The sequence below is a fragment of the Coregonus clupeaformis genome, unplaced genomic scaffold (assembly GCF_020615455.1).
Source record: "Coregonus clupeaformis isolate EN_2021a unplaced genomic scaffold, ASM2061545v1 scaf0351, whole genome shotgun sequence".
Lineage (NCBI taxonomy): Eukaryota > Metazoa > Chordata > Actinopteri > Salmoniformes > Salmonidae > Coregonus > Coregonus clupeaformis.
The window spans coordinates 49,620-66,472 of record NW_025533806.1 but is presented as its reverse complement, the minus strand read 5'-3'; the positions used below and the strand labels follow the sequence as shown (position 1 = coordinate 66,472).

The 16,853-nt window shown below is 42.6% G+C and overlaps 1 protein-coding gene across 1 annotated transcript; it reads right to left on the bottom strand.

The window, feature by feature from the left end:
* Positions 1-3: 3 nt before the first annotated feature.
* aox5 (aldehyde oxidase 5) lies at positions 4-16,799 on the bottom strand. Its single transcript, XM_041870277.2, has 34 exons — positions 16,741-16,799; positions 16,616-16,652; positions 15,647-15,704; positions 15,411-15,507; positions 14,939-15,047; positions 14,689-14,815; positions 14,453-14,514; positions 14,222-14,314; positions 13,198-13,278; positions 12,953-13,097; positions 12,685-12,777; positions 12,444-12,595; positions 11,763-11,856; positions 11,502-11,614; positions 9,415-9,599; positions 6,203-6,365; positions 5,927-6,016; positions 5,660-5,829; positions 4,917-5,043; positions 4,466-4,685; positions 4,246-4,370; positions 3,877-4,010; positions 3,696-3,783; positions 3,511-3,597; positions 3,119-3,310; positions 2,753-2,983; positions 2,216-2,440; positions 1,927-2,001; positions 1,768-1,820; positions 1,496-1,610; positions 1,254-1,319; positions 928-1,116; positions 565-732; positions 4-371 (listed from the first exon to the last, which is right to left on the bottom strand). Exons 1-34 carry the CDS (start codon positions 16,782-16,784, stop codon positions 321-323), a joined length of 4,059 nt encoding a protein of 1,352 aa, XP_041726211.1. The 5' UTR covers positions 16,785-16,799; the 3' UTR covers positions 4-320.
* Between the last annotated feature and the right edge of the window lie 54 nt (positions 16,800-16,853).

The window sequence follows — 16,853 nt, the reverse complement described above, 5'->3', positions numbered from 1 at the left end:
TAATTTTAGGTGAGTCTGGGTTCTGTATGTTGACTGCACTTGGCTGTAGGTCACAGATGCAGGATGTTAAAGTTTTTAAACAAACAGCCAAAGAAATGCATGACCAAACAACACCAGATGGTGAATTTCTTACCCTAGGTCATAGGACAAAAGTAAAATCTCAAGCACATAATATTCTAGACACATTTCCAAGTCATCCACAAAGTACACAATCTGCAAGCGAGCCACCAAGACCCAACAATACATTAAGATGAGGTGAATGATTCATAGTTGGAGCCAAGCCCAGGTCTGACCAGGTTACCAAGTCATCTTCAGTTGGCTCATACGTTGATACTCCAAGGTTTGAATGTTCCTTTCTTTGAAGATGGAGCCTTGAGGGGGGGGGAAATAATGCTGTTAAACAAATGTTATTGGAGAGACCAAAACCGTAGACATGGGCCAGTTAGAGGACACAGATCAAGCCTAGTCCTGAACTAGAATTTCCATCAAACAGCTTTTTAGTCTAGAACTAGGCTTGATCTGAGTCCTCTGGGAAACCAGTCCTTTGAAATGAAGAAATGTTACCATCTTAGTGAACTGGTCCTGACAGGCCATGCGTATCCTCTCAGCAGTAGCAGGGGAGCTTAGAGGGAAGCTGTCCCCTAACCCCCTCTCTCTACGGGCTGCAGCAACTGCCTCCTTTATGGCAAAGAAGATGGTGCTGGCCAAGAAAACTGGAGGCTCCCCTATACCCTGTAACAAGATGGTCGACCATCAATTACCACTTAGGAAGTGAATCCTCAGGAAGCTTGTGGATGAAAGCATTTTGTGTTTTATACAACAATTAAACTTGAACTTGACAATTTGGCATGGTGCAAATTGCTCAGTCCCAAAAAAGATCTGTATTTATGCCTTTATGGATGTGTCACGTGATGTCGTTTTTCTTGCCTTGGACATGTAGATGGCATGTGGGTTCTGTGCGTTGGCCAGCAGGTGGACATTAAGTTGAGGAGGGACGTCACAGAGGGCAGGAATCTTGTACTGGGATGGACCCCTGGTCATCAGAACCCCTTCAGGAGAGAACTGCAGCTCCTCTATGGTGTACAGGCCTATGCCCTGGACGAAGCCTCCCTCGATCTGGAATATATAGCATCCTGTTAACTTGAAGGTCTCCAGTCATATTGGAATGTATGCTACTGAATACATCCTATATAGGTCCATAGTACTGTAGAAATATATAGCCACCAAAGCTGTGAGTGCCAGACATACTGTACCTGTCCTATATCTAGAGCTGGGTTGAGGCTCCTCCCAACATCCATCACGATATCTGTTCTGAGATTCTGTAACACACACACAGTTAATTGTATTAAGCCAATGACGTCCTTGAGACTTAACATATAAGACATTATAAAGGCTCATACATGCTTATTGCAAGTTATAATGCATTATGCCTGCAGGTATGATGTAAAGTGTAAAACGAACATTTCACTGATGTAGACAAAATATACTACTGTACTTTATGATCTCCAGTGAGACAGTCGATCTCCACTTCTGAGCAGCAGGCCCCAAAGGTGAAGTAATAGTAGGCTGACCCCTCGCTGTTCTCCCAGTCCACACCCGTGTGAGGTCCCCTGAAACCCATATGGTGCCCATATTAGGATAGCCTACTTATGACTGAGACTTTCCTAATATGAGCACCGTAATCGTGCCATTTCAGTGATAACCGTCAGTGATACGTTGCATTGCTTCATTACACACTACAGTCTACAGTATTGACAGGGTACGTACAAGAAGAAGCCAGTTGCAGATAAGCTGACCTTCTGGCAATAAGCCTCAACAATCTGTGGGAAAGAACACAAGTTATTGTATGCTATACAATTATGGAGATTGACACAAAAACAACATTATATTGAGTTTATTATAGTCTGGTGGATGTTTGTTGATTACCCATTGTTGCCACGTATATTTGGGATGATTTTCCATGACTGGCTTCAAGCGCCTCATCAGTTTCTCACAAGCATCCTGAAATCAAAACACAGTACCATTTGGTAAGAGTACAATAAACACATCTATACCGTATGTCTTTATAACCCTATGAGAAGCCTGTGAGAACAGATTGTTGGAGCTAGCCTGGTCCCAGATCTGTTTGTGCCGTCTTGCCAACTCCTATGGTCATTGTCCATAAGAGCTGGCGTGACAACACAAACAGATCGGAGACCAGGCTATGTTGAAATACCTTGACTGCCATGCCCACTGCGTCTGTGCCAAAGGAGGCTGCTGAGGGTGCAGCATTGGGAACGTTGCCTGTACAGGTCTCTTTGATGTGGATTGAGGACATCGGCACCTTCAGGATACGACCGGCGATCTGGAGGGCTTTGGTGTTGATGCCCTGACCCATCTCTGTGCCCCCGTGTGTCACTAGCACCGAGCCATCCTTGTAGACGTTCACCAGAGCTGCACCCTGGAGCAGAGGTGGAACAAGATCATGAACAACTGTTATATTGTATCTCTATGGGGATGAACACAGTTTATACTCCAGAAGTTCTTTCTATACAGTAACTTACAATGCTTACAGCTATGAAAAGCAGTCTCCGCACACCTGAACCAATCACAAGTTACAGTGTTTAATGAGCTAAGCTTTCAGTCTACAACGTCCTTTGTCAGAGCATGTTCAGTTCAAGAACTGACATTATCATCTTCCTAGCACAGTGGAAACATGAACATGGGGCATTCTAAATTTGCCATATATTTAAAGGGAGTTCTTCATCCTCACCTGGTTGTAGAAGCCTTTGGAGAACCCGACGCCAAACTTCATAGGCACAGCAGAGATGCCCTTCTTCTTCCAGCGGTTGTAGGTGTTGAACTGCTGGATGGCCTGGAGGCGATCGTGGTACCCAGCCTTGTCTAGACACTCGTCCCAGCAACGGAGCATGTCGCGGGGGGAGAAGAGCTGCTTGTGGTGGGTGTAGCACTCCTCCTCCCGGTACATGTTGATCTCCCTCACCTGCAGAGACACATGAATCTTCAGTAGGAAGATTGGATGGATGGATGGACGGATAGATGGATGGACGGATAGATGAAAGGTGGGTAATTAACTAACTGAACATGACCCTGAACCCTCCAGTAACCTCTCACTAACCTTCTGTGGAGGGAGGCCACATTTGACAGCCACCTCGTGCAGCACGCTCTCCATCACCATGAGTCCCTGGGGTCCTCCGAAGCCTCGGAACGCCGTGTAAGAGGGCAGGTAGGTCTTACACACCAAGCCACGCCCACGCAGGTTAGGGATCCTGTAGCCGTTGTCCATGTGGAGCAGGGCTTTCTCCATGATCTGAATCACAGCACATTACATGGAAATTAAAATGTGTCTTATTTTAGGTTATGTTTCTGCTGTCCATTTTTAAACGTGGTGAGAATCATCAGTCCTTGTTGTCTAGGACTTTTCAACTGATACCAGGCAATATATTGAACAATCTCAGATAACATTTGAGTCATACACAGTATTGAATTCAAAGTTCTTAACAAGCTTACGAATGATGATTCATCCAGGGTACACCCCCCGTTACTGTAGTAGGTGATGTCCGCTGCCATGATGGTTCCATCGTTGTTGTATCCCACCTAAGAGAAAACCGGTCGTTAGAAATGCTGAGGTAAAATTCCACTGATGATACAGTTGTTGTTGATGATGCTCATCTGAGAGGGCTACTCTACAATACCTTGTATTTTCCTAGGAAGGGGTGTCTGCCGCTGGTGATCAGCATGTCATCTCCACGTTCCAGAACACAGCGTACTGCTCGCCCTGTTCTACAATGAAAACATAGGCATATTTACTCTAAGTATTCAATGTATTATATTCTACTAATGTGTGTTATCAACACTGTCGTTGAAAGCTCTTACTTGACTGCAGCTGTGGCAGTGATAGCAGAGAGGGAGGCGATCTTCATGACTTTGCCCCCGAACGCTCCCCCCAACCTCCTCACGTGACATGTGATCTTGTTGGAGTCGATGCCCAGAGTGATTCCTACCACTTCCTGGGGTTGCAGAGACAAAACAAAGGACATTCAAATAAGAAGTTGGTATAACTTTTCGATTGGATTACTTTTTGTCTGATCATACCAATCAACCAGCATTGGGGCACTCAGATGGTAGTAGTGTGTCAAAAATCAAAGATTCCGATTGGCGGGTTAACAAGATGCCCATATCCAATGTAGATAGCTACATAACAGAGAAGAAAACCAAAACATAGATAGTTTATGTGTGTCTAACCTGAGTGTATGCTGCATGCTGGCTGGCAACGAACAGCTCCAATTCTCCATTCTCTCCTTTGGGCACTGCAATAAGGCCCTGAGTCTCCATGTAGAAATGCTCCTGACCTCCCAAGTAGATCTCATCTGCTCACAACACAATCACATATCATCAAGACATTTGACGACATGAACTCGCATTAGAAGAAGCAGCTACACAGATGTAATCCATTGTGTTTTACCCTCCAGAATCTGATCCACAGTCTCAAAGGCTTTGTCCACGTCTCCTCTCTCCAGCTTCCTCTTTGGGTCAAAAAAGGACTGATGCTGGATGGCCTCTTCTATAGTGAAGAAGACAGGAAGTAGATCCTGGTAGGTAACCTTTACCCTTTGAGCTGCTCTCCTGGCCTGTTCTCTGCTCTCTGCTACCACGGCCCCAATGATCTGCCCCACACAAGACACCTGTACAGGAACAACCAATCAATCAACAAACGAATCAATCAATCAAAAACCACCATGGTAAGACAATATACAGTATAATAGACCTCTCCTAATCAGAAATACCATTAGAACAGCGGTTCTCCATTCTCAATTATCATCCTCAGTCATTGCCATGGTCATACTTTCTGTCTGTCTATGGTACGGTGCTACAGACTAGGCATGGTAGTGAGAGGGTACAGTACGATAGCCTACCTCTTCCTCAGCAAAGAGCTCCTCTGGGTTATTGAACCACATCCGCCGGTTCTGACCAGGGACGTCACCAGCTGATAGGAACGTGACTACCCCAGTCATGCCAAGTGCTTCAGATGGGTCAATGTTGCTGGTTTTGAAGTGGAATAAAGACACATGATCAGAAAACCTACATGCGGCCTCCCGAGTGGCGCAGCGGTCTAAGGCACTGCATCACATTGCTCGAGGTGTCACTACAGACCCGGGTTCGATCCCGGGCTGTGTCACAGCCGGCCACGACTGGGAGACCCATGAGGCGGTGCACAATTGGCCCAGCGTCGTATGGGTTAGAGGAGGGTTTGGCCGGCCGGGATATCCTTGTCCCATTGCGCTCTAGCGACTCCTGTGGCGGGCCGGGAGCTTGCACACTGACACGGTCACTAGTTGTATGGTGTTTCCTCTGACACATTGGTGTGGCTGGATCCTGGTTAAGTGAGCAGTGTGTCAAGAAGCAGTGCGGCTTGGCAGGGTCGTGTTTCGGAGGGCTCATGGCTCTCGACCTTCGCCTCTCCCGAGTCCGTACGGGAGATGCAGCGATGGGACAAGACTGTAACTACCAATTGGATACCACGAAAAAGGGGAGACCCCCCCCAAAAAAAGTCTGGATTTAGGTGATTATCTTATCATACAGATCCAACTGTAAAGGTTTGTATGGCCAATCCAAAAACAGTCACATAATGACACACTACCATAGAAGATAGACTCACATGATCTTGGCGTGCGCTCTGGTGCTGGTCACCATGAAGACAAAGAGTTCCCCCTGGACAGGTGGTATGTCATCGTAATACTGGGCCTCTCCAGTAGCCTGCTGGAACGCTGCTTGGTGCATCATGGGATGGCCCACAGGGTCCTGGGAGGACTGGGCATTGGACACAAGCTGCAGAGGAAAGAGACAGACAATATGGGGATACAACCATCCTCCATTGGAGTAAGTTTTGTAACAGTTTACATAAAAGTAATTGTTGATAGCAAACCTGGAAAGACTGATGTCCCTGGGGCACTTCATTTTTGAAAGGCTTGAGAGCACTGAGGTACTCAAGGGGTAAATGACACACATCCACATCCTGCACAATTGGGTAGAAATCAAGAAACATGAAGCATAGCAACGATGATTATAAAACACCTTTTAGAGCCAATGTAATATTGGTATTCTCAAATATTGTCACATCCCTCAGATTGAGCAAAACAAGTGGCAGCGTTGCTGTTTTACTGAAAAATAATTAAGGATTGTGCCTGTCCTGTATATGTACCCTCTCTCTGAGCTCCTGGAGGACCTGCATGTAGAACTTGAAGAAGAAGCTGGTGGTAAGGGTCTTGCGATACTCCACCTTCCCTCCGTGGGCGGAGTCAGACAGCTCCACCTCCTCCTCTAAAAGCCAGCAGGCATCAGCCAGAAGCTCCTCCCCCCAGGACCTGAGCCAATCAACCAACACTTCAATTGCAGTTCACAAGATCGCCAGTTAAGTTCACCAGTTCAGTTCAGTTTGGTTAATTTTAACTCAACGCAGAGCACATAACTACAATTCTTTATAAAAAGTTATCAGAACTGGGTTCAAATACTATTTCAAATATCTCAATTACTTTCACATACAGTACATTTTGAAGTACGTATTCAGATATTTCTTTGATGAAAAGACAAGTTGAATATTGGAATATATCAGCCTGGTCTCATAGACTATACGTGACAAAGCAAACGTAAATCTGGGACACTTAAATTAGTATGATATTTTCGCTGCAGAATGCTGTGGTAGCCATGCTGGTTAAGTGCGCCTTGAATTCTAAATAAATCACTGACAATGTCACCAGCAAAGCACCCCCACACCATAACACCTCCTCATCCATGCTTTACGGTGTAAAATACACATGCAGAGATCATCCGTTCACCTACTCTGCGTCTCACAAAGACACGGCGGTTGGAACCAAATATCTCCAATTTGGACTCGTAACACATTTCCACAGGTCTAATGTCCATTGCTCGTGTTTCTTGGCCCAATCAAGTCTCTTCATCTTATTGGTGTCCTTTAGTAGTGGTTTCCTTGCAGCAATTCGACCATGAAGGCCTGATTCACACAGTCTCCTCTGAACAGTTGATGTTGAGATGTGTCTGTTACTTGAACTCTGTGAAGCATTTATTTGGGAAGCAATTTCTGAGGCTGGTAACTCTTATGAACTTATCCTCTGCAGCAGAGGTAACTCTGGGTCTTCCATTCCTGTGGCGGTCCTCATGAGAGCCAGTTTCATCATAGCGCTTGATGGTTTTTGCAACTGCACTTGAAGAAACTTTTTCCGTATTGACTGACCTTCATGTCTTAAAGTAATGATGGACTGTCGTTTCTCTTTGCTTATTTGAGCTGTTCTTGCCATAATATGGACTTGGTATTTTACCAAATAGGGCTATCTTCTGTATACCACCCCTACCTTGTCACAACACAACTGATTGGCTCAAACGCATTAAGAAGCAATTACATTCCACAAATGAACTTTTAATAAGGGACACCTGTTAATTGAAATGTATTCCAGGTGACTACCTCATGAAGCTGGTTGAGAGAATGCCAAGAGTGTGCAAAGCTGTCATCAAGGCAAAGGGTGGCTATTTGAAGAATCTCAAATATAAAATATATTTTGATTTGTTTAACACTTTTTTGGTTACTACATGATTCATATGTGTTATTTCATTGTTTTGATGTCTTCACTGTTATTTTACAATGTAGAAAATAGTAAAAAGAAAAGAAAAACCCTTGAATGAGTAGGTGTTCTAAAACTTTTGACCAGTGCATTCGGAACATACCCTTCACTTTTTCCACATTTTGTTACGGTACAGCCTTATTCTAAAATTGATTAAATTGTTGTTTTTTCTTCTCATCATTGTACACACAATACCCCATAATTACAAAGCAAAAACAGGTTTTTAGAAATGTTTGCAAATGTATTAAAAATAAAAAACGGAAATATGACATTTACATAAGTATTCAGACCCTTTACTCAGTACTTTGTTGAAGCACCTTTGGCACCTTTGGCAGCGATTACAGCCTCGATTCTTCTTGGGTATGACGCTACAAGCTTGGCACACCTGTATTTGGGGAGTTTCTCCCATTCTTCTCTGCAGATCCTATTAAGCTCTGTCAGGTTGGATGGGGAGCGTCGCTGCACAGCTATTTTCAGTTCTCTCCAGAGATGTTTGATCGGGTTCAAGTCCAGGATCTGACTGAGCCAAAATTATGTGGATATATTGAAGCAACATCTCAAGACATCAGTCAGGAAGTTAAAGCTTGGTCGCAAATGGGTCTTCCAAATGGACAATGACCCCAAGCATAATTCCAAAGTTGTGGCAAAATTGCTTAAGGACAACAAAGTCAAGGTATTGGAGTGGCCATCACAAAGTCCTGACCTCAATCCTATAGAACATTTGTGGGCAGAACCGAAAAAGCGTGTGCGAGCAACGAGGCCTACAAACCTGACTCAGTTATACCAGCTCTGTCAAGAGGAATGGGCCAAAATTCACCCAACTTATTGTGGGAAGCTTGTGGAAGGCTACCCAAAACGTTTGACCAAAGTTAAACAATTTAAAGGCAATGCTACCAAATACTAATTGAGTGTATGTCAACTTCTGACCCACTGGGAATGTGATTAAAGAAATAAAAGCTGAAATAAATCATTCTCTACTATTATTCTGATATTTCACATCCTTAAAATAAAGTGGTAATCCTATCTGACCTAAGACAGGGAATTTTTACTAGGATTAAATGTCAGGAATTGTGAAAACTGAGTTTAAATGTATTTGGCTAAGGTGTATGTAAACTTCCGACTTCAACTGTAACACATAGTGTAGCAACCCAAAGGTTGCGTGTTTGAATCTTATCACGGACAACTTTAGCATTTTAGCTAATTAGCAACTTTGCAACTACTTAGCATGTTAGCTAACCCTAACCCTAACCTAGCTAACATTAGCCACCTAGCTTACATTAGCATTAGCCACCTATCTAACGTTAGCCACAACAAATTGGAATTCGTGACATATCATACGTTTGCAAATTTGCAACATATTGTACGAATTGCAATTCGTTACATATCACACACATTTAAAATTGTAAAATAAAATTCGAAATGGATTATGGACATCCATAAATTAATAAATACCATACGAAACGTAACATATCATACTAATTACATTTACTATGTTACGTCTACCCCGGAGTCCAGGTTGAAAGTATTGGTATGTATTTGAAAATATTCAAATCCCCTACTGAAATACACTCCCATGCATTTTAACCAGGTATTTGAAATAAGTATTTGAAAAAACTTTCAAATAGTACGCTATTTATAGGAAATTGCAGTTGATTTGGGCCACATTATTTGAAAATACTAAAATACACAGAAAATAGGTATTTAAATAACCAAATACTCATGTATTTGAACCCAGGTCTGCAATGTCTATAAAGTGTGTTGTTGTCAGTCTACATACCGGCCAACAAGCTTCTGGCATGTGCGTCCAACCTTGACCAGTGTGGGTCCCACTCCTCCGTAGTAGATGTTGAGAGACTCCACGATGTTAGTGCCTTCCCTGAAGACCACCTTCATCCCAGCGTTGACTATGGAGAAGGCAAACTCCCTCCTCTGGGCCTGACGGAAGGCCGACACAAACTCCCACTGCAGAGATCAAAGTCAAAATAAATACTGTACTACAGTCAACAAACATAATACAGTTAACAGACATACAGTGCCTTCGGAAAGTATTCAGATCCCTTGACTTTTTCCACATTTTGTTACGTTCCAGCCTTATTCTAAAATGGATTAAATAAAACAATTTCCTCAGCAATCTACACACAATACCCCATAAAGCGAAAACAGGTTTTTAGAAATGTTTGCAAATGTATTCAAAACAAACAACAGAACTACCTTATTTACATAGGTATTCAGACCCTTTGCTATGAGACTCGAAATTCAGCTCAGGTGCATCCTGTTTCCATTGATCGTCCTTGAGATGTTTCTACAACTTGATTGGAGTCCACCTGTGGTAAATTAAATTGACTGAACATGATTTGGAACGGCACACTCCTGTCTATATAAGGTCCCACAGTTGACAGTGCATGTCAGAGCAAAAACCAAGCCATGAGGTTGAAGGTATTGTCCGTAGAGCTCCGTGACAGGATTGTATCGAGGCACAGATCTGGGGAAGGCTACCAAAACATTTCTGAAGCATTGAAGGTCCCCAAGAACGCAGTGGCCTCCATCATTCTTAAATGGAAGAAATTTGGAACCACCAAGACTCTTCCTAGAGCTGGCCGCCCGGCCAAACTGAGCAATCGGGGGAGAGGGGCCTTGGTCAGGGAGGTGACCAAGAACCCGATCGTCACTCTGACAGAGCTCTAGAGTTCCTCTGTGGAGATGGGAGAACCTTCCAGAAGGACAACTATCTCTGCAGCACTCCACCAATTAGGCCTTTATGGTAGAGTGGCCAGACGGAAGCCACTCCTCAGTAAAAGGCACATGACAGCCCGCTTGGAGTTTGCCAAAAGGCACCTAAAGACTCTCAGACCATGATAAACAACATTCTCTGATGAAACCAAGATTGAACTCTTTGGCCTGAATGCTAAGTGTCACGTCTGGAGGAAACCTGGCACCATCCCTACAGTGAAGCATGGTGGTGGTATCATCATGCTGTGGGGATGTTCTTCAGCGGCAGGGACTGGGAGACTAGTCAGGATCGAGGGAAAACTGAACGGAGAAATGTACAGAGAGATCCTTGATGAAAACCTGCTTCAGAGCGCTCAGGACCTCCGACTGGGGCAAAGGTTCACCTTCCAACAGGACAACGACCCTAAGCACACAGCCAAGACAACGCAGGAGCGGCTTCGGGACAAGTCTCTGAATGTCCTCGAGTGGCCCAGCCAAAGCCCAGACTTGAATCTGATCGAACATCTCTGGAGAGACCTGAAAATAGCCGTGCAGCAACCTGACAGAGCTTGAGAGGATCTGCAGAGAAGAATGGGAGAAACTCCCCAAATACAGGTGTGCCAAGCTTGTAGCGTCATACCCAAGAAGACTCGAGGCTGTAATCGCGGTGCTTCAACAAAGTACTGAGTAAAGGGTCTGAATACTTATGTAAATGTGATATTTATATTTTATATTTTTTCTAAATTTGCAAAGATTTCTACAAACCTGTTTTTGCTTTGTCATTATGGGGTATTGTGTGTAGATTGATTAGGGGAAAAAACGATTTAATCCATTTTAGAATAAGGTTGTAACCTATCAAAATGTGGAAAAAGTCAAGGGGTCTGAATACTTTCCGAAGGCAATACAGTCAATTATCAGACAACCTCAATACAGACAACCTCAATACAGTCAACAGACCATTTCTCCTACCTGAAAACCTCTCAACAGATTATTCATGTTCACTTACCAATTAACCAAATCCTCAGTACTCAAAGCTTTATATAAAGCATAATGCTTTTGTGCTGACATCACATTCACAACAGAAAGAGTAAACTAAGGTCATCATCAATGTCCAGAGTGGTATTTGTATGAGAGAGTAAAGCAGTTATTCCTCACTGGTTTGGAGTAGGGGATGTCAATGGACAGGAGGACTTCATCTGGTCTAAGTGCTGTCTTGCCAAAGCCAGTGAAGAGTTCTTCATTCAGAGTGATCTCCCTTGTCCCATTTTCTATAACAAAAAGACAGTTTCATACTATGAATCTAGTTCATCACTCGATCAACCATGTCCTTCCCATTTAGGTCATGTGATATTGAATGATCACGAACTGAAAGAAAATGATAAAATCAATGAGAATCAATGCTTTGGCCAACAGTACCTTTAGACATGACCCGTAGCGTGCAGTCCAAGGCAGCTAGAACACTATTGAGATCATACTTGGGGTTGGCACTGAGGATATTGCCTCCAATGGTCTGTAAGACATGGGACATGAGAAAACCAATCAAATAAAACACATCAATAAGGCTTTCAGGCAAGAGTAATGCAGTGGTCTAATGTCATACGACTGGCCTATGCATGACAGTGGCCTAGCGACACCCTTTTCACACTATAGAGCCAAGCCAAGCTGTAATGTCTGTGCTTTCCTGGTTACGCATTGACCATAATTGCTGGAACCATGCTGAAAAGGACAATGTGAGAAGAGCATATCTGAGCCAACACAGTTTAGTATGGGTCGGCACGACAGTGTGAAAAGGGTACATACAGGTGTGCTATCTTAATTTGATCACTCTGTTGTCACAGAGAATTTTCCTGTGCAGCAGGAAATGCAAATTGTAGTGTATTGAAGGTTTAAAAAGGCTTCTAAAGTTGGTAATTTCCACTTTAACATCGATTTATCCTAACTAAAAATGTATCAGCCAATACAAATACAAAATGTCCATTAATTATAATCCACATAATAATTCAAATGTCCTGTTGCTGCAGGATGACTTTCCTGCTGTGAGAAACGGGTCAAATTATGATAGAACATCTGTATCTGGGTAATAGTTAGAGGGCTTACAGCCATGTTGCGGATCTGTTTCCCTGCTAGACACTGGAGGGTCTGTAGCAGGGCTTGGTACCCCCTGGTTTTCTCTGCCTCCATCTCCCTCACAGCCCTCTCCATCTCCTCCTTCAGACTGGACAGGGTGCAGACAGCCCCAACACTCACACCTGCACGGACATGAGCACACAGCAAGTAGATTATAGAAACCTGAAAAGTTATTTCCATTAACGGACAATAAATACACTTCTAAACCTACCGTTCTTCCCCCACTTCACAGTATGTAAATCTGAAACCCTCCCGGCGTAGATGATGAGAGGATGATGGACTCCTTTCACTTGCATATTTGGTCCTGCTCAAAATAAATACACGCATAATAGATACAATGTGGCTTAGTAGTCATTGGGATGAATATTTATTGTACCGTATACAACATATGGGTGTATTTTTAGGGAACAAAATATTTAGGGTAGAGTGAAAGAAGTTCTGAAACACAAAAGCAAAATGGCAAAACAAAAGGTTAGTACCTATAGTTGTGTTGCCAACCACCACAGGGGCTTCAGGATATTCTGTTTTCAACTCAAGCAGATTGGACAGATCTACTGGAGATATCAACTTCACCCTATCCCCTTGGAAACACAGACTGCCACAGGCACGTTTCTTTCCCATACGCTGGTATAGAAAAGAATGAAAGCAAAGTTCTCTGCAAGTTAGTTCTGTTTGAGTTGACAATGGACAAGTCTGTTCACTGTGAAGACTGAATATCACGTACCATGAGTTCTGGAGGGAAAATTAGGTCCTGGGATGGGTCAAGGGGTAGAACATCGTCCATATGGAACAGCTCCTCCGAGATCTGACAAGGTATCAAAATATGTCTTTAGGACACAATCATTCTGTCCTGGTGTCATCATTGCAACTGCCACTCAATTTAAAAGGCTACTTTGCCCCTTAGGGCCACCGTAGTTACATGCTGTGATTACCTTTACATGAAGTAGTGTTAAGGTATCATTTTGGTTAACACTATTAGTCCAGAGACCCCAGCAAAAATCTGCTTTTCATTTATCTGACTTTCATTTATCTGCATGTCCAGCCCTTATATTTAGCCACACAATGAAGTGTTTTACCATTTTATTTTCAGGACAACCAGAGCTACAAGTAGAGTAGTACACAAAACAATTTCACATAAACAGTTGCATTCATGACTTTTATTGACAAATGTCAATAAAAAAATAAGGTCCGCCAAAGCGAAAACCTTATAAAAATGAATTTATATGAATGCTGTAAGTACAGAAATTGTTTGCTCACTGGGAAATTAATATCCAACTAGTCAGTGACAACTGTGGAGTTTGTGACATCAACTATGTGAACTTATTATAGTATTATAGACACTATGTCACAATAGACACAAAACATGCGTATCCGTCAGTCTCAGCTTTTCATTGATAGCTGTTAATAGTTTGAAGCTGAAACCATTTGGACTCAACAGACGTTTTTGTAAAAGAACCGGCCACGGGGCCCTTCGGGATCCGCCCTTGTCTCACAAACACCGCTCTAGCTCAGCCCTCATTAATCACACAGACTAACGTATGCAGAAGAAATGTACAAAGCCAATGGTACAACCCAGATGTCTGTAGCTCAGCTCAAACACACAATGTTTAAAAAGGGTTAGAAGTCCAAAACACGCAGGCGTTATGGTGGGACTCGTTGGGTTAAGGGGACTATACCATTCCCTAACGCATCTTGCACATGTATAAGGTTGGAATTCATTAGGTGAAAATGTAAAGTATTTAACTCACATCACTATCCTTGTGGTGCTTAGTTCCAATATCCATACAACACTTTCCCCCTGATTCTCCATTCTGGCAACATCCCTCTCCATTCTCTGATGCCTTGTGATAGGTAACACATGCATTTTATAGAACATGTGTCAAAGTAATCAAAAGAGAAAACATGTGCATTTTGGTTAAGAGACATGTGCTTTGAATCAAACAACTAGCTTGTGGAAATGGGTTAAAGGCATTACTCACATCACAGAAAGTTTTGAATCCTTCAATGATGGGCCTGTAGCCAGTACAGCGGCAGAGGTTTCCTTTGAGAATGTGGTCAAAAAACTGTCAATAATGTTTGAAAATAGACATGCACCTAGAGCCCATGTTTTTGTGGAGACCTTTGGACTACTCAAGATTATAATAATAATAAAATATTATAATAATAATAAATAGCCTATGTTTTATATTTTATCTATGAAATATAAATGAATTACCTCCTAGAGCCTCTCTGATGTCTTCCATGGTGGGATGTGGTTTATTCCTCAGTAAAGTGTACATGGACATCACCATGCCTGGAGTACAGAACCCACACTGAGAGCCATGGGCCTTGGCTATACGCTCCTGCAAGAACATAGACATATCAGCTTTCCTTACGATACATATCATCCAGCCACAATGAATGGAGAGCTCCACTTGTAGGATTTACGATCACAAAACCCTATATAACCCTATAGTAGGACCTACCTGAACCGGATGCAGTTTGGTTTTGGTGCTGCCGATGCCCTCCACTGTTACCACAGCAGCCCCATGTAGGGTGCAGATGGGTTGCAGACAGGCGTTAACAGTGTAGTGGCTAGGATCAGAGGTCAAGGATATAACAAGCAGTGCCGTGTCTAATAGAATAGAATAGTGTGATGCAAACTGAAGAAGATTCCAGTCATTTTACCCCAAAACTGGGTTTCTCAGTCATGATATTTTGTGGCTGTGTTATTTAGTAAAATATTAAATTAAATGGTTTTCTTACATTTTACATTTTAGTAATTTAGCAGATGCTCTTATCCAGAGCGACTTACAGTTAGTGAGTGCATACATTTTCATACTGGCCCCCCGTAGGAAACGAACCCACAACCCTGGCGTTGCAAGTGCCATGCTCTACCAACTGAGCTACAGGGGTCCCACATGTGGTTGTGAGGGCAGAAATAGAAAGAAAGGATACAGAACTCTGTTGTGGAGTTGGTCATATCTGGACACCATGACCGTGCAGGCCCCACAGCCACCCCCTCCACAACCATACTTAGTCCCAGTTAGAAGCACTATATAGAGAAGAGACACGTAGATGATTTTGGCTAAGCATTTTGAAATGACTTTCACAGCGGATTTGATGATGAACATAGACATTGTGTGTTGTTATTTACACAAAAAGGGTGTTGTTATGTTGTTGAGGAAAAGTACCTTTCCTTCTGAGGAATTTGAGGAGCACCTCCTCTGGATCGGCATTCCTCTCTGAGATCTGAAATGTGTACACCAGCCAATGCACGCGTGCACGCACACACACACACACACACACGCGCAGATCACAATCTATTCTAAGACAACCAAGCCTCTGTTTGTGAGAAAACAGTCACAAGGCATATCTACATCAAGAGACAGGAAGCACCCTGGAGAGTCAAATTGATATCACAGTTGGCTTGAGAATGTCATACCCTCTGCATCTAATCTATAGTATTATGTGTGACTATAGGCAGGACATTGGTGTATCAGTCTGCTGACAATCATGTGCTTTACATAAAAGTGAACATTTTGAGGTGGGAGGACTGGAGGAATATGTATCAATATATTGAATACTGTATAAGATAATATTTCAGATGCAGAAAAACTGTAGATTATACAAAATGTTACATTTTAGAAAGCAGCCTTTTGTTTCATATTTTCTTACAGTGTTGAAGTGATATGATTTCCTCATACTAACCATATAAATAACAGAAAGTGTCACAAACACAATAGATATTTACCAGAAAACTACACTGCGTAAATGACAGGACATTTAGCATGAGATTAGCCTAATTATTCCATTTAAATTGGAACTAATGTCAATTGAGCTGCTCAGCTAAAGGAAAATATACTGTCCTCTGCAGTTTGGACATGTATCCCTAATGTTATTCCAAAAGACCAGTACAGTATACATGGTCAAACCAATATCTAATGGAGAGTAAATAAAGTGTTGATTCAATATGATTAAGCAGTCTTTTTTTCTTCTTTTACACAGGCAGCCCAATTCTGATCTTTTGCCCCATTATTGGCAAAAGATCTGATTTGGTTGGTCAAAAGACCAATAATTGGGCAAAAGATCAGAATTGGGCTGCCTGTGTGAACACAGCCATTGTCACATATTAGAAGTTTTAGAAAAATATAATTTCTTACCTTTTGGCCATTTACATAGAAAATCAATTCACTGCAACTGTTGGGAGAGGACATCATTGATGTTTACTTAAAAGCAGCAATCTGAAACTCTGTCTCTGAACTATCATTTGTGGCAGTTTAAATACCTTTGGGATTGACCACTGTCACATGGCTTGAGCTTGATAATCATTTACACACATTATCAAGAAAGTTATATCATGCCAAATAAATATTACATGTATCCCACCCCCCCGGACTG